Below are 16440 nucleotides of genomic sequence, written 5' to 3' on the forward strand. Positions count from 1 at the left end.
TTAATCTCTAGGAAACAGCGCGCGTCTCCTTCCTGAGCGGTATGACGGCTGCGTGGTCCCATGGTGTTTATACTTGTGTACTATTGTTTGTACAGAAGAACACGGTACCTTCAGGCGTTTGGAAATTGCTCCCAAGGGTGAACCAGACTTGTGGAGGTCTACAATTTTTATTTCTGAGGTCTTGGCGGATTTCTTTTGATTTTCCCATGATGTCAAGCAAAGAGGCACTGAGTTTGAAGGTAGGCCTTGAAATACATCCACAGGTACACCTCCAATTGACTCAAATGATGTCAATTAGCCTATCAGAAGCTTCTAAAGCCATGACATCATTTTCTGGAATTTTCCAAGCTGTTTAAAGGCACAGTCAATTTAGTGTATGTAAACTTCTGACCCACTGGAATTGTGATACAGTGAATTATAAGTGAAATAATCTGTCTGTAAACAATTGTTGGAAAAATTACTTGTGTCATGCACAAAGTAGATGTCCTAACCGACTTGCCAAAACTATAGTTTGTTAACAAGAAATTTGTGGAGTTGTTGAAAAACGAGTTTTACTGACTCCAACCTAAGTATATGTAAACTTCTGACTTCAACTGTATGTAGTGTGTGATTCTATATTTATAGTGTGATTATATATGCAGTGTGATTCTATATGTAGTGTGATTCTATATGTAGTGTGATTCTATGTGTATAGTGTGATTCAATATGTAGTGTTATTCTATACGTAGTGTGATTCTATACGTAGTGTGATTCTATATGTAGTGTGATTCTATATGTAGTGTGATTCTATATGTAGTGTGATTCTATATGTAGTGTGATTCTATATGTAGTGTTATTCTATACGTAGTGTGATTCTATACGTAGTGTGATTCTATATGTAGTGTGATTCTATATGTAGTGTGATTCTATATGTAGTGTGATTCTATATTTATAGTGTGATTCTATATGTAGTGTGATTCTATATGTAGTGTGATTCTATATGTAGTGTGATTCTATATGTAGTGTGATTCTATATGCATAGTGTGATTCTATATGTATAGTGTGATTATATATGTAGTGTGATTCTATATGTAGTGTGATTATATATGTAGTGTGATTCTATACGTAGTGTGATTCTATATGTAGTGTGATTCTATATGTAGTGTGATTATATATGTATAGTGTGATTCTATATGTAGTGTGATTCTATATGTAGTGTGATTCTATATGTAGTGTTATTCTATATGTAGTGTGATTCTATATGTAGTGTGATTCTATATGTAGTGTGATTCTATATGTAGTGTGATTCTATATGTAGTGTTATTCTATATGTAGTGTGATTCTATATGTAGTGTGATTCTATATGTAGTGTGATTCTATATGTAGTGTGATTCTATATGTAGTGTTATTCTATATGTAGTGTGATTCTATATGTAGTGTGATTCTATATGTAGTGTGATTCTATATGTAGTGTGATTCTATATGTAGTGTTATTCTATATGTAGTGTGATTCTATATGTAGTGTGATTCTATATGTAGTGTGATTCTATATGTAGTGTTATTATATATGTATAGTGTGATTCTATATGTAGTGTGATTATATATGTATAGTGTGATTCTATATGTAGTGTGATTCAATATGTAGTGTGATTCTATATGTAGTGTGATTCAATATGTAGTGTGATTCTATATGTAGTGTGATTCAATATGTAGTGTGATTATATATGTATAGTGTGATTCTATATGTAGTGTGATTCTATATGTAGTGTGATTATATATGTATAGTGTGATTCTATATGTAGTGTGATTATATATGTATAGTGTGATTCTATGTGTATAGTGTGATTCTATATGTAGTGTGATTCTATATTTATAGAGTGTGATTCTATATGTAGTGTGATTATATATGTAGTGTGATTCTATGTGTATAGTGTGATTCTATATGTAGTGCGATTCTATATGTAGTGTGAATCTATATTTATAGTGTGTGATTCTATATTTATAGTGTGTGATTCTATATTTATAGTGTGATTCTATATGTAGTGTAATTATATATGTATAGTGTTATTCTATATGTAGTGTGATTCTATATGTAGTGTGATTCTATATGTATAGTGTTATTCTATATGTAGTGTGATTATATATGTAGTGTGATTCTATATGTATAGTGTGATTCTATATGTAGTGTGATTCTATATTTATAGTGATTCTATATTTATAGTGATTCTATATTTATAGTGTGTGATTCTATATGTAGTGTGATTCTATATTTATAGTGTGATTCTATATTTATAGTGTGTGATTCTATATTTATAGTGTGTGATTCTATATTTATAGTGTGTGATTCTATATTTATAGTGTGATTCTATATTTATAGTGTGATTCTATATGTATAGTGTGATTCTATATTTATAGTGTGTGATTCTATATTTATAGTGTGATTCTATATTTATAGTGTGATTCTATATTTATAGTGTGTGATTCTATATTTATAGTGTGTGATTCTATATTTATAGTGTGATTCTATATTTATAGTGTGTGATTCTATATTTATAGTGTGTGATTCTATATTTATAGTGTGATTCTATATTTATAGTGTGTGATTCTATATTTATAGTGTGATTCTATATTTATAGTGTGATTCTATATTTATAGTGTGTGATTCTATATGTATAGTGTGATTCTATATTTATAGCGTGTGATTCTATATTTATAGTGTGATTCTATATTTATAGTGTGTGATTCTATATTTATAGTGTGTGATTCTATATTTATAGTGTGATTCTATATTTATAGTGTGTGATTCTATATTTATAGTGTGTGATTCTATATTTATAGTGTGTGATTCTATATTTATAGTGTGTGATTCTATATTTATAGTGTGTGATTCTATATTTATAGTGTGTGATTCTATATTTATAGTGTGATTCTATATTTATAGTGTGTGATTCTATATTTATAGTGTGATTCTATATTTATAGTGTGATTCTATATTTATAGTGTGTGATTCTATATGTATAGTGTGATTCTATATTTATAGTGTGTGATTCTATATTTATAGTGTGATTCTATATTTATAGTGTGTGATTCTATATTTATAGTGTGTGATTCTATATTTATAGTGTGATTCTATATTTATAGTGTGATTCTATATTTATAGTGTGTGATTCTATATGTATAGTGTGATTCTATATTTATAGTGTGTGATTCTATATTTATAGTGTGATTCTATATTTATAGTGTGTGATTCTATATTTATAGTGTGTGATTCTATATTTATAGTGTGATTCTATATTTATAGTGTGTGATTCTATATTTATAGTGTGTGATTATATATTTATAGTGTGTGATTCTATATTTATAGTGTGTGATTCTATATTTATAGTGTGTGATTCTATATTTATAGTGTGATTCTATATTTATAGTGTGTGATTCTATATTTATAGTGTGTGATTCTATATTTATAGTGTGTGATTCTATATTTATAGTGTGTGATTCTATATTTATAGTGTGATTCTATATTTATAGTGTGTGATTCTATATTTATAGTGTGATTCTATATTTATAGTGTGTGATTCTATATTTATAGTGTGATTCTATATTTATAGTGTGTGATTCTATATTTATAGTGTGTGATTCTATATGTATAGTGTGTGATTCTATATTTATAGTGTGTGATTCTATATTTATAGTGTGTGATTCTATATTTATAGTGTGATTCTATATTTATAGTGTGATTCTATATTTATAGTGTGATTCTATATTTATAGTGTGTGATTCTATATGTATAGTGTGTGATTCTATATTTATAGTGTGTGATTCTATATTTATAGTGTGTGATTCTATATTTATAGTGTGATTCTATATTTATAGTGTGATTCTATATTTATAGTGTGATTCTATATGTAGTGTGATTCTATATGTATAGTGTGATTCTATATGTAGTGTGATTCTATATGTAGTGTGATTCTATATGTAGTGTGATTCTATATGTAGTGTTATTCTATTTATAGTGTGATTCTATATGTAGTGTGATTCTATATGTAGTGTGATTCCATATGTATAGTGTGATTCTATATGTAGTGTGATTCTATATGTAGTGTGATTCCATATGTACAGTGTGATTCTATATGTAGTGTGATTCTATATGTAGTGTGATTCTATATGTAGTGTGATTCTATATGTAGTGTGATTCCATATGTATAGTGTGATTCTATATGTAGTGTGATTCTATATGTAGTGTGATTCCATATGTACAGTGTGATTCTATATGTAGTGTGATTCCATATGTATAGTGTGATTCTATATGTAGTGTGATTCTATATGTAGTGTGATTCTATATGTAGTGTGATTCTATATGTAGTGTGATTCTATATGTAGTGTGATTCTATATGTAGTGTGATTCCATATGTACAGTGTGATTCTATGTAGTGTGATTCGATACTGTGATTTTATTGCGTTTCACTGTTCCAAACATATTGCTCACTATACGTCTGCTGCAGAGGGACAGGAGAGACACATGAGAAACATAGTTTTGTTCAGTCATGGTCCTTAAAACACATTGGCTCCCTATTTAAAAGAAAGAGAACAAACTATGAAGGAAAAATACTGCCGTTTTGATGCAAGTACAGCCAAGTAGCGCAGAAATTGAAATGCAATAGTCAAAACTAATATTGTGATATATCGTCAAAAATAATATCCCGATATATAACTGACTATATTCCCCCCCAATCAGTAGTGTCTACAAGTCACATGGGGGACCGGAAAATAAATTGCAAATATGTCAAATAAAATAAATGTATTTTAGAAAGGGTACATGCTTTGATCCTCTCAATCCAAGTCAAAACTAAAAAAATACAAATAATAATATTGCGATATTGTCAAAATAATGTGATATATCGTTAAAAATATAATCCACATAAGTAACCATATCAAATTTTATCACACACACACGCACGCGCACGCGCACACACACGCACACACACACACACACACACACACACACACACACACACACACACACACACACACACACACACACACACACACACACACACACACACACAGGTAGAATCAGTCAGATTGTTGATCTCAGTCTGGGCTCATCATTGCAGAAAAAAAGTCTGTCTCTGCAAGCCCCTTAGACCATTGTGTGTGTGTGTGTGTGTGTGTGTGTGTGTTGCTGTGTGTTTGTCTGTCAGAAGACGCAGTAAAGAGTCATTTGGTTTACAGCCCTATAGTACTGCTGTTCCATCCTCCTTTCCCAGGACAGCAATGAGCTCTGCTTGTTAATGTCATCCATCAGAAGGCTTCTCTTAATGCAGTCTCCCAGTCTCTGTCTCCCAGTCTCTCAGTCTCCCAGTCTCTGTCTCCCAGTCTCTCAGTCTCTCAGTCTCCCAGTCTCTCAGTCTCCCAGTCTCTGTCTCCCAGTCTCTGTCTCTAGTCTCCCAGTCTCTTAGTCTCCATGTCTCTGTCTCTATGTCTCCCAGTCTCTCTGTCTCCCAGTCTCTCTGTCTCCCAGTCTCTCAGTCTCTGTCTCCCAGTCTCTCTGTCTCCCAGTCTCTCTCTCTCCCAGTCTCTCAGTCTCTGTCTCCCAGTCCCAGTCTCTATCTCCCAGTCCCTCAGTCTCTGTCTCCCAGTCTGCCAGTCTCTGTCTCCCAGTCTCCCAGTCTCTGTCTCCCAGTCTCCCAGTCTCTCAGTCTCCCAGTCTCCCAGTCTCTCTCTCTCCCAGTCTCTCAGTCTCTGTCTCCCAGTCCCCCAGTCTCTCAGTCTCTGTATCCCTGTCTCCCTGTCTCCCAGTCTCTCAGTCTCCCAGTCTCTCAGTCTCTGTCTCCCAGTCTCTCAGTCTCCCAGTCTCTCTCTCTCCCAGTCTTGCAGTCTCTGTCTCCCAGTCTCTCAGTCTCTCTGTCTCCCAGTCTCTCTGTCTCCCAGTCTCTCAGTCTCCCAGTCTCTCTCTCTCCCAGTCTCCCAGTCTCTGTCTCCCAGTCTCTCTGTCTCCCAGTCTCTGTCTCCCAGTCTCCCAGTGTCTCTCTCTCCCAGTCTCGCAGTCTCTGTCTCTCAGTCTCCCAGTCTCTGTCTCCCAGTCTCTCTGTCTCCCAGTCTCTCAGTCTCTCAGTCTCCCAGTCTCTGTCTCCCAGTCTCCCAGTCTCTGTCTCGCAGTCTCCCAGTCTCTCAGTCTCTCAGTCTCTGTCTCCCAGTCTCTCAGTCTCTGTCTCCCAGTCTCTCAGTCTCCCAGTCTCTGTCTCCCAGTCTCAGTCTCCCAGTCTCTCAGTCTCCCAGTCTCTCAGTCTCCCACTTATAGAGCACAACACTGTGTGGTGATTCTGGAAATCAATGCCTTTTTAATTCCCTCTTCCTTTTCCATATATGCTTCAGTGCCCAAATAGAATGATCATAATAGTTTGTTAAGCCCAGCATGAAGGCAAAGACCGATTCTATGCCATTTAGAGTGAATGTGAATACAGATGATTCATGGACTGGTGAGGACTATCTCCTAAAAGGATTAGGGGTTGAGGGTATAGGTTTGTCGTGGTGAGGGGACAATCAGATTGGGATATTCAACTGGTCACAGGTTTTGGCGTGGATGGAACTGCTATTCATTGTATGCATGAGTGACCCTCGTTATTGGGGGATGTAGATAATGGAGGTGATTTATTCCGACCTAGCTGAAGGGTAGTGGGCTGTTAAATAACCTTTGCTATAGCAGAATGTTTCAACATGTAGGGGCAGGATTAGCAGGGGAACATCTCAGACAGACACCCACCCTCACCACCTTGTCCAAATTCAACCAGGGGAAATGTAATTGGAAACTGCGTTTGTGAGAGAACACAAATGAGAACACACAGACACACACTTTTTGGGGCAACAATTATCAGGAACGATTAGGAAGCTATCCTTTTTGTTTTGATGTTTTTGGAGATCAAATTGAGCGAATCTGTTGAAGTTTGACCACCATGTACCCCTGATATGAAGGGTGCATCCGCATGTTCGCAAATATCACTGTGATGCTGACGCAGGATGACAGAGGCAACCTGTTGGGGAGGAGCCAATAACGCAATGCGCGAGTGGAGCAGTTGTAACAGCAGGCAGCAGTGGAGCACAGGGAGCCAAGATGGTGTCGCTGTGAGAGGGAGCGACTGACAGACAGAGAGAGAACCTTGCAGGGAGCACTGGGAGCCAAGATGGCGTCTGACAAACAGAGAGAGACCCTTACAGGGAGCACTGGGAGCCAAGATGGCGTCACTGTGAGAGGGAGTGACTGACAGACAGAGAGAGAACCTTGCAGGGAGCACTGGGAGCCAAGATGACGTCACTGTGAGAGGGAGTGACTGACAGACAGAGAGAGAACCTTGCAGGGAGCACTGGGAGCCAAGATGACGTCACTGTGAGAGGGAGAGACTGACAGACAGAGAGAGAACCTTACAGGGAGCACTGGGAGCCAAGATGACGTCGCTGTGAGAGGGAGTGACTGACAGACAGAGAGAGAACCTTGCAGGGAGCACTGGGAGCCAAGATGGTGTCGCTGTGAGAGGGAGGGACTGACAGACAGAGAGAGAACCTTGCAGGGAGCACTGGGAGCCAAGATGACGTCGCTGTGAGAGGGAGTGACTGACAGACAGAGAGAGAACCTTACAGGGAGCACTGGGAGCCAAGATGACGTCACTGTGAGAGGGAGTGACTGACAGACAGAGAGAGAACCTTGCAGGGAGCACTGGGAGCCAAGATGGCGTCGCTGTGAGACAGAGTGACTGACAGACAGAGAGAGAACCTTGCAGGGAGCACTGGGAGCCAAGATGGCATCGATGTGAGAGGGAGTGACTGACAGACAGAGAGAGAACCTTGCAGGGAGCACTGGGAGCCAAGGTGGCATCGATGTGAGAGGGAGTGACTGACAGACAGAGAGAGAACCTTGCAGGGAGCACTGGGAGCCAAGATGACGTCGCTGTGAGAGGGAGTGACTGACAGACAGAGAGAGAACTTTGCAGGGAGCACTGGGAGCCAAGATGGTGTCTGACAAACAGAGAGAGACCCTTGCAGGCAGCAGTGGAGCACAGAGAGTCAAGATGGTGTTGCTGTAAGAGGGAGTGACTGACAGACAGAGAGAGAACCTTGTAGGGAGCATTGGGAGCCAAGATGGTGTCGCTGTGAGAGGGAGTGACTGACAGACAGAGAGAGAACCTTGCAGGGAGCACTGGGAGCCAAGATGGAGTCTCTGTGAGAGGGAGCGACTGACAGACAGAGAGAGAACCTTGCAGGGAGCACTGGGAGCCAAGATGGCGTCGCTGTGAGAGGGAGTGACTGACAGAGAGAGACCCTTGCAGGCAGCAGTGGAGCACAGGGTGCCAAGGTGGCATCATTGTGAGAGGGAGTGACTGACAGGGAGAGGCCCTTGCAGGCAGCAGTTGAGCACCCGTTGTGGTTTGGCGGCAAAGTTACACGTCGAGGCGAAACCGGGTGATCCTAGACGACAAGAGGAAACTGACTCTGTTATGCAAGCGGACTGAGGCAAGATAACGACCTGCTCACACACCCTGCTCTGCCTGCACTGATTTATGGCGCATCTGGCAATGGAGAGGAAAATGCGCAGCTATAATATTTCTGTTGGTTTTATAGTTCGTTTTCTCACACTTTAATATGAGCCCCATCGTGCCTGACATCCAAAGCCACACCTTCCAACGTCTCGAAAGGGACAGGCATTTCTCTCTATCACATTGATACGAACGGTGAGGTTTCTGCCTATTTTTCACGTTCTTATTTCTGGAAAGGGTCGAATCATGCCGAACAGCGTGCAGCTCGCGCCGACCCTGTGCTGAAGCGATGTTTCAGGACCATGCATACCTGTTTCTCTTTTTCTGGTTTACAAAATAAAAGCACAAATGGATGAAGAAATCGACACCCGCAAAATCAACAACAGCTTCCTCCGGGACCACAACTATGCAACTGAAGGTATCTATCCATATCGAGTTAATACATATATCGCTTTAAAGAAAATGTAGGCTATAGAATGTGAACCAGTGTTCCACCGGCGGCATGTAGGCTATCATCGGAATTGTTCAAATTTAGTACACCGTTTTTGGGGGTGCGGTGCATTGCTTTTTAGGGACAACTGGTGTGTTACTGACTTGTCATATGGTTGAAATGACAACATTTGGTCAGTACTAATTACTGTAGGCCTGCAGTCTCCTTCTCAGAAAAGAGAGTGGAATAGAAGGAATGGCTGTCTTGCATTAACCTGTAGTGTAGTGTGTCAGTGATGTGGCATTATCGAGATGTTCAGATATTAGAGAATGCACAATGCAGTCATGGATATGTTCATTTCTATCTATTCCGGAATAAGTCCCAGAAGCTACGCACATCCAGCTGCTTTAGCTGGGTCTTTAAGGGTCTTTAAGTCCAGAGTGGAGTCGGTGACACAATTCCCACAGGGAAATAGGCTAGTCCTTCTGGTCAACTACACAACAGCAGATCACAAACAGCATTAGGATGACCATTTCATGTCAACCACACGAGTAAATATGGATCGATACGCAATAATTCATTTAGAGAGTGAGGTTATTTATTATTAGCAGTGGTAGTAGTAATAGTATCAGCATTTTAATCGGAAAACATTGTCTATAAACTGTTTGGATTCCACCTGCTTTCTTAATGGTTGGTTATGCTGTGTTTGTAACAGTGGAGCAACTCCTTGCGTGTGCAGTAACAGATGTATGGGCCGAGTTTTGCAGGTGTCAGAGTATTGCAGGATACAACAAAGTATTTCAAGATGGAACATGAGACAATCCGATTTTTGCTATTCAGAATTCAACTTTAGTTTTCTAAACATGTTGTCTTTTTTAAAAATGTCATACATAACATAAGCAGATAAATTATACTGAGCAGCCCAGCCAGTGAGATGAGAAACGAGAGAGCTGAAATACCCATAAAAGCTGAACCAGCAGACAGGCAGATAGATGCCCCTGGCTTCATACAGCTACGACACATAACACAATGTTAACTCTAATTTCTCTCGCAACAGTCCCTCCCCTCTGTAGTCACCCTCGTCGGTAAACTGCCTAGCTACTGCAATTTCCAGGAGGGCTTAACCTGTGCCCTTCTTTCCTACTGAAAGTGTTGTTGCATTGTCTCTGACGGAGACATACTCGGGTGCTTTAGGGCATTTCCATGTTAGAAGCCCCATAAACTCTAACACGTGCAGTTCATAGTAGAACAACACACTTGATGTCAAATAAAAGCTAAGTGTCTATAAAACACATTTGACATTTTAGTCATTTAGCAGACGCTCTTGTCTCTTACAGTAGTGACATCGACCAGAAAAGTCTTACAAGATTTTAGAAATACATCAAAACAAAATAATGTTGAATACCTCTGCCATCTTATATCAATATTTATATAATGTTGAATACCTCTGCCATCTTATATCAATATTTATATAATGTTGAATACCTCTGCCATCTTATATCAATATTTATATAATGTTGAATACCTCTGCCATCTCATATGAATATTTATATAATGTTGAATACCTCTGCCATCTCATATGAATATTTATATAATGTTGAATCTCTGCCATCTCATATGAATATTTATATAATGTTGCCATCTTATATCAATATTTATATAATGTTGAATACCTCTGCCATCTTATATCAATATTTATATAATGTTGAATACCTCTGCCATCTTATATCAATATTTATATAATGTTGAATACCTCTGCCATCTTATATCAATATTTATATAATGTTGAATACCTCTGCCATCTTATATGAATATTTATATAATGTTGAATACCTCTGCCATCTCATATGAATATTTATATAATGTTGAATACCTCTGCCATCTTATATCAATATTTATATAATGTTGAATACCTCTGCCATCTCATATGAATATTTATATAATGTTGAATACCCGGCCATCTTATAGCAATATTTCTATGTAGTTTTCTGAAATAATTTGCCTTCTGTAAGTTTAAGAAATATTGCCCATGTCTTGTCATTCTGATATCAAAAACCCCGATATCAGATATTTTCTCATTTCTCTCCATGAGGAGGGAGGATAATGAAAGTTCACAGAAGTAACAAGTAAACGTAGATCTACCAATTAGTTATAGTGTTTTTACTGATAACAGTTTGGTTTATGGTTTATTAAGTGATTAAAACACCAAATCGGTAACAGAATTACCAATTACCAGAATGACCTGCTACTGTCCTCTCTTCTACTGACATACTGTTATGTTCAGCTCATAGTGTATCCTGTTACTGTCCTCCCTTCTACTGACATACTGTTATGTTCAGCTCATAGGGTCTCCTGCTACTGTCCTCTCTTCCACTGACTGTTATGTTCAGCTCATAGTGTCTCCTGCTACTGTCCTCTCTTCTACTGACATACTGTTATGTTCAGCTCATAGGGTCTCCTGCTACTGTCCTCTCTTCCACTGACTGTTATGTTCAGCTCATAGTGTCTCCTGCTACTGTCCTCCCTTCTACTGACATACTGTTATGTTCAGCTCATAGTGTCTCCTGCTACTGTCCTCACTTCTACTGACATACTGTTATGTTCAGCTCATAGTGTCTCCTGCTACTGTCCTCCCTTCTACTGACATACTGTTATGTTCAGCTCATAGTGTCTCCTGTTACTGTCCTCCCTTCCACTGACTGTTATGTTCAGCTCATAGTGTCTCCTGTTACTGTCCTCTCTACCACTGGCTGTTATGTTCAGCTCATAGTGTCTCCTGTTACTGTCCTCCCTTCCACTGACTGTTATGTTCATCTCATAGTGTCTCCTGCTACTGTCCTCTCTACCACTGACTGTTATGTTCAGCTCATAGTGTCTCCTGTTACTGTCCTCTCTACCACTGGCTGTTATGTTCAGCTCATAGTGTCTCCTGCTTACTGTCCTCCCTTCTACTGACTGTTATGTTCATCTCATAGTGTCTCCTGCTACTGTCCTCCCTTCTACTGACTGTTATGTTCAGCTCATAGTGTCTCCTGTTATACTGTCCTCTCTACCACTGACTGTTATGTTCAGCTCATAGTGTCTCCTGTTATACTGTCCTCTCTACCACTGACTGTTATGTTCAGCTCATAGTGTCTCCTGCTACTGTCCTCCCTTCCACTGACTGTTATGTTCAGCTCATAGGGTCTCCTGCTACTGTCCTCCCTTCTACTGACTGTTATGTTCAGCTCATAGTGTCTCCTGTTACTGTCCTCTCTATCACTGACTGTTATGTTCAGCTCATAGTGTCTCCTGTTACTGTCCTCTCTACCACTGACTGTTATGTTCAGCTCATAGTGTCTCCTGTTACTGTCCTCTCTTCCACTGACTGTTATGTTCAGCTCATAGTGTCTCCTGTTACTGTCCTCCCTTCTACTGACTGTTATGTTCAGCTCATAGTGTCTCCTGCTACTGTCCTCCCTTCCACTGACTGTTATGTTCAGCTCATAGGGTCTACTGCTACTGTCCTCTCTTCCACTGACTGTTATGTTCAGCTCATAGTGTCTCCTGTTACTGTCCTCTCTTCCACTGACTGTTATGTTCAGCTCATAGTGTCTCCTGTTACTGTCCTCTCTTCCACTGACAGTACAGTATAATTTAGTGCAGTGCAGTACTGTACAGTATAATTTAGTGCAGTACAGTACTGTACAGTATAATTTAGTGCAGTACTGTACAGTACAGTATAATTTAGTGCAGTACAGTACTGTACAGTATAATTTAGTGCAGTACTGTACAGTACAGTATAATTTAGTGCAGTACAGTACTGTACAGTATAATTTAGTGCAGTACAGTACTGTACAGTATAATTTAGTGCAGTACTGTACAGTACAGTATAATTTAGTGCAGTGCAGTACTGTACAGTATAATTTAGTGCAGTACAGTACTGTACAGTATAATTTAGTGCAGTACTGTACAGTACAGTATAATTTAGTGCAGTACAGTACTGTATAGTATAATTTAGTGCAGTACTGTACAGTACAGTATAATTTAGTACAGTACTGTACGGTACAGTACAATTTAGTGCAGTACTGTACAGTATAATTTAGTGCAGTGCAGTACTGTACAGCATAATTTAGTGCAGTACAGTACTGTACAGTATAATTTAGTGCAGTACTGTACGGTACAGTATAATTTAGTGCAGAACTGTACGGTACAGTATAATTTAGTGCAGTACTGTACGGTACAGTATAATTTAGTGCAGTACTGTACACAAGAATTTAGTGCAGCACAGTACAATTTAGTGCAGTACAGTAGAGCACACTAGGGTGCAGTCGTATTTACTCCATTGTTCTGAACTCTTTTCTGCTGTGCTGTTCTCTTACTGTGCTCTGCCGTGATGTCCAAACTTCTGTCTATGATTGGTACAGATTTGGTACGGTCCCGACCACCCAAATATGGTCTTGTTTGGGGGCGGAGCTCATTACAATAATAGCGAGTGTGTAGAATAATACCCAAATATGCAAATGTGTACCTATTCAGGATACATCACCATGAAGAGAATGACATTAATAATTATGCATTTCCCTGTAGTACAGATCAGGGAGCCATGCTGTCATTCCGGTAACATCTTATGTAAGGTATCATGCTGTGACATTTTGTAACATGTTCAGTGGAAATTGTTCAAATTAGTCTTTGTGCATAGAGTTGTATGGTTTGTTTAACTTTGCATTCAATGTTGTTTTTTTTTTTTGGGGGGGGGGGGTCATTCTGTTAGAGTGGAGTTGCCCCCGGGGTGTATGGGTAACTGTCAGGTCTATACTATAGGGTTCTGCAGTCTTCCCAGTGCTACATTCTGTTAGCGTGGAGTTGCCCCCGGGGTGTATGGGTAACTGTCAGGTCTATACTATAGGGTTCTGCAGTCTTCCCAGTGCTACATTCTGTTAGCGTGGAGTTGCCCCCGGGGTGTATGGGTAACTGTCAGGTCTATACTATAGGGTTCTGCAGTCTTCCCAGTGCTACATTCTGTTAGCGTGGAGTTGCCCCGGGGTGTATGGGTAACTGTCAGGTCTATACTATAGGGTTCTGCAGTCTTCCCAGTGCTACATTCTGTTAGCGTGGAGTTGCCCCGGGGTGTGGGTAACTGTCAGGTCTATACTATAGGGTTCTGCAGTCTTCCCAGTGCTACATTCTGTTAGTGTGGAGTTGCCCCGGGTGTATGGGTAACTGTCAGGTCTATACTATAGGGTTCTGCAGTCTTCCCAGTGCTACATTCTGTTAGCGTGGAGTTGCCCCGGGGTGTATGGGTAACTGTCAGGTCTATACTATAGGGTTCTGCAGTCTTCCCAGTGCTACATTCTGTTAGAGTGGAGTTGCCCCGGGGTGTATGGGTAACTGTCAGGTCTATACTATAGGGTTCTGCAGTCTTCCCAGTGCTACATTCTGTTAGCGTGGAGTTGCCCCCGGGGTGTATGGGTAACTGTCAGGTCTATACTATAGGGTTCTGCAGTCTTCCCAGTGCTACATTCTGTTAGAGTGGAGTTGCTCCCGGGGTGTATGGGTAACTGTCAGGTCTATACTATAGGGTTCTGCAGTCTTCCCAGTGCTACATTCTGTTAGTGTGGAGTTGCCCCCGGGGTGTATGGGTAACTGTCAGGTCTATACTATAGGGTTCTGCAGTCTTCCCAGTGCTACATTCTGTTAGCGTGGAGTTGCCCCGGGGTGTATGGGTAACTGTCAGGTCTATACTATAGGGTTCTGCAGTCTTCCCAGTGCTACATTCTGTTAGTGTGGAGTTGCCCCCGGGGTGTATGGGTAACTGTCAGGTCTATACTATAGGGTTCTGCAGTCTTCCCAGTGCTACATTCTGTTAGCGTGGAGTTGCCCCCGGGGTGTATGGGTAACTGTCAGGTCTATACTATAGGGTTCTGCAGTCTTCCCAGTGCTACATTCTGTTAGAGTGGAGTTGCCCCCGGGGTGTATGGGTAACTGTCAGGTCTATACTATAGGGTTCTGCAGTCTTCCCAGTGCTACATTCTGTTAGCGTGGAGTTGCCCCCGGGGTGTATGGGTAACTGTCAGGTCTATACTATAGGGTTCTGCAGTCTTCCCAGTGCTACATTCTGTTAGAGTGGAGTTGCCCCCGGGGTGTATGGGTAACTGTCAGGTCTATACTATAGGGTTCTGCAGTCTTCCCAGTGCTACATTCTGTTAGTGTGGAGTTGCCCTCGGGGTGTATGGGTAACTGTCAGGTCTATACTATAGGGTTCTGCAGTCTTCCCAGTGCTACATTCTGTTAGCGTGGAGTTGCCCCCGGGGTGTATGGGTAACTGTCAGGTCTATACTATAGGGTTCTGCAGTCTTCCCAGTGCTACATTCTGTTAGTGTGGAGTTGCCCCCGGGGTGTATGGGTAACTGTCAGGTCTATACTATAGGGTTCTGCAGTCTTCCCAGTGCTACATTCTGTTAGCGTGGAGTTGCCCCCGGGGTGTATGGGTAACTGTCAGGTCTATACTATAGGGTTCTGTAGTCTTCCCAGTGCTACATTCTGTTAGCGTGGAGTTGCCCCCGGGGTGTATGGGTAACTGTCAGGTCTATACTATAGGGTTCTGCAGTCTTCCCAGTGCTACATTCTGTTAGCGTGGAGTTGCCCCCGGGGTGTATGGGTAACTGTCAGGTCTATACTATAGGGTTCTGCAGTCTTCCCAGTGCTACATTCTGTTAGTGTGGAGTTGCCCCCAGGGTGTATGGGTAACTGTCAGGTCTATACTATAGGGTTCTGCAGTCTTCCCAGTGCTACATTCTGTTAGTGTGGAGTTGCCCCCGGGGTGTATGGGTCTATACTATAGGGTTCTGCAGTCTTCCCAGTGCTACATTCTGTTAGTGTGGAGTTGCCCCCGGGGTGTATGGGTAACTGTCAGGTCTATACTATAGGGTTCTGCAGTCTTCCCAGTGCTACATTCTGTTAGTGTGGAGTTGCCCCCGGGGTGTATGGGTAACTGTCAGGTCTATACTATAGGGTTCTGCAGTCTTCCCAGTGCTACATTCTGTTAGTGTGGAGTTGCCCCCAGGGTGTATGGGTAACTGTCAGGTCTATACTATAGGGTTCTGCAGTCTTCCCAGTGCTACATTCTGTTAGTGTGGAGTTGCCCCCGGGGTGTATGGGTCTATACTATAGGGTTCTGCAGTCTTCCCAGTGCTACATTCTGTTAGTGTGGAGTTGCCCCCGGGGTGTATGGGTAACTGTCAGGTCTATACTATAGGGTTCTGCAGTCTTCCCAGTGCTACATTCTGTTAGTGTGGAGTTGCCCCCGGGGTGTATGGGTAACTGTCAGGTCTATACTATAGGGTTCTGCAGTCTTCCCAGTGCTACATTCTGTTAGTGTGGAGTTGCCCCTGGGGTGTATGGGTAACTGTCAGGTCTATACTATAGGGTTCTGCAGTCTTCCCAGTGCTACATTCTGTTAGTGTGGAGTTGCCCCCGGGGTGTATGGGTAACTGTCAGGTCTATACTATAGGGTTCTGCAGT

The 16440-nt window shown here is 40.9% G+C and overlaps 1 protein-coding gene across 2 annotated transcripts in view; it reads left to right on the plus strand.

Annotated features, from left to right (window-relative positions):
* The window catches only part of LOC115136218 (serine/threonine-protein phosphatase 2A 55 kDa regulatory subunit B beta isoform), a 172052-nt gene that overhangs the window by 63710 nt on the left and 91902 nt on the right, over positions 1-16440 (plus strand). The window contains exon 1 of one of the 2 annotated variants that reach the window (XM_029671794.2): positions 8265-8925. The exons of the other annotated variant lie outside the window; for it this stretch is intronic. Coding sequence (XP_029527654.1) covers positions 8856-8925 — 70 coding nt within the window. The 5' untranslated portion in view covers positions 8265-8855. Of the gene's footprint in view, positions 1-8264; positions 8926-16440 lie in introns of those variants that run through there. 2 annotated transcript variants of the gene reach the window in all.

The sequence above is a fragment of the Oncorhynchus nerka genome, linkage group LG10, assembly GCF_034236695.1.
Source record: "Oncorhynchus nerka isolate Pitt River linkage group LG10, Oner_Uvic_2.0, whole genome shotgun sequence".
NCBI lineage: Eukaryota > Metazoa > Chordata > Actinopteri > Salmoniformes > Salmonidae > Oncorhynchus > Oncorhynchus nerka.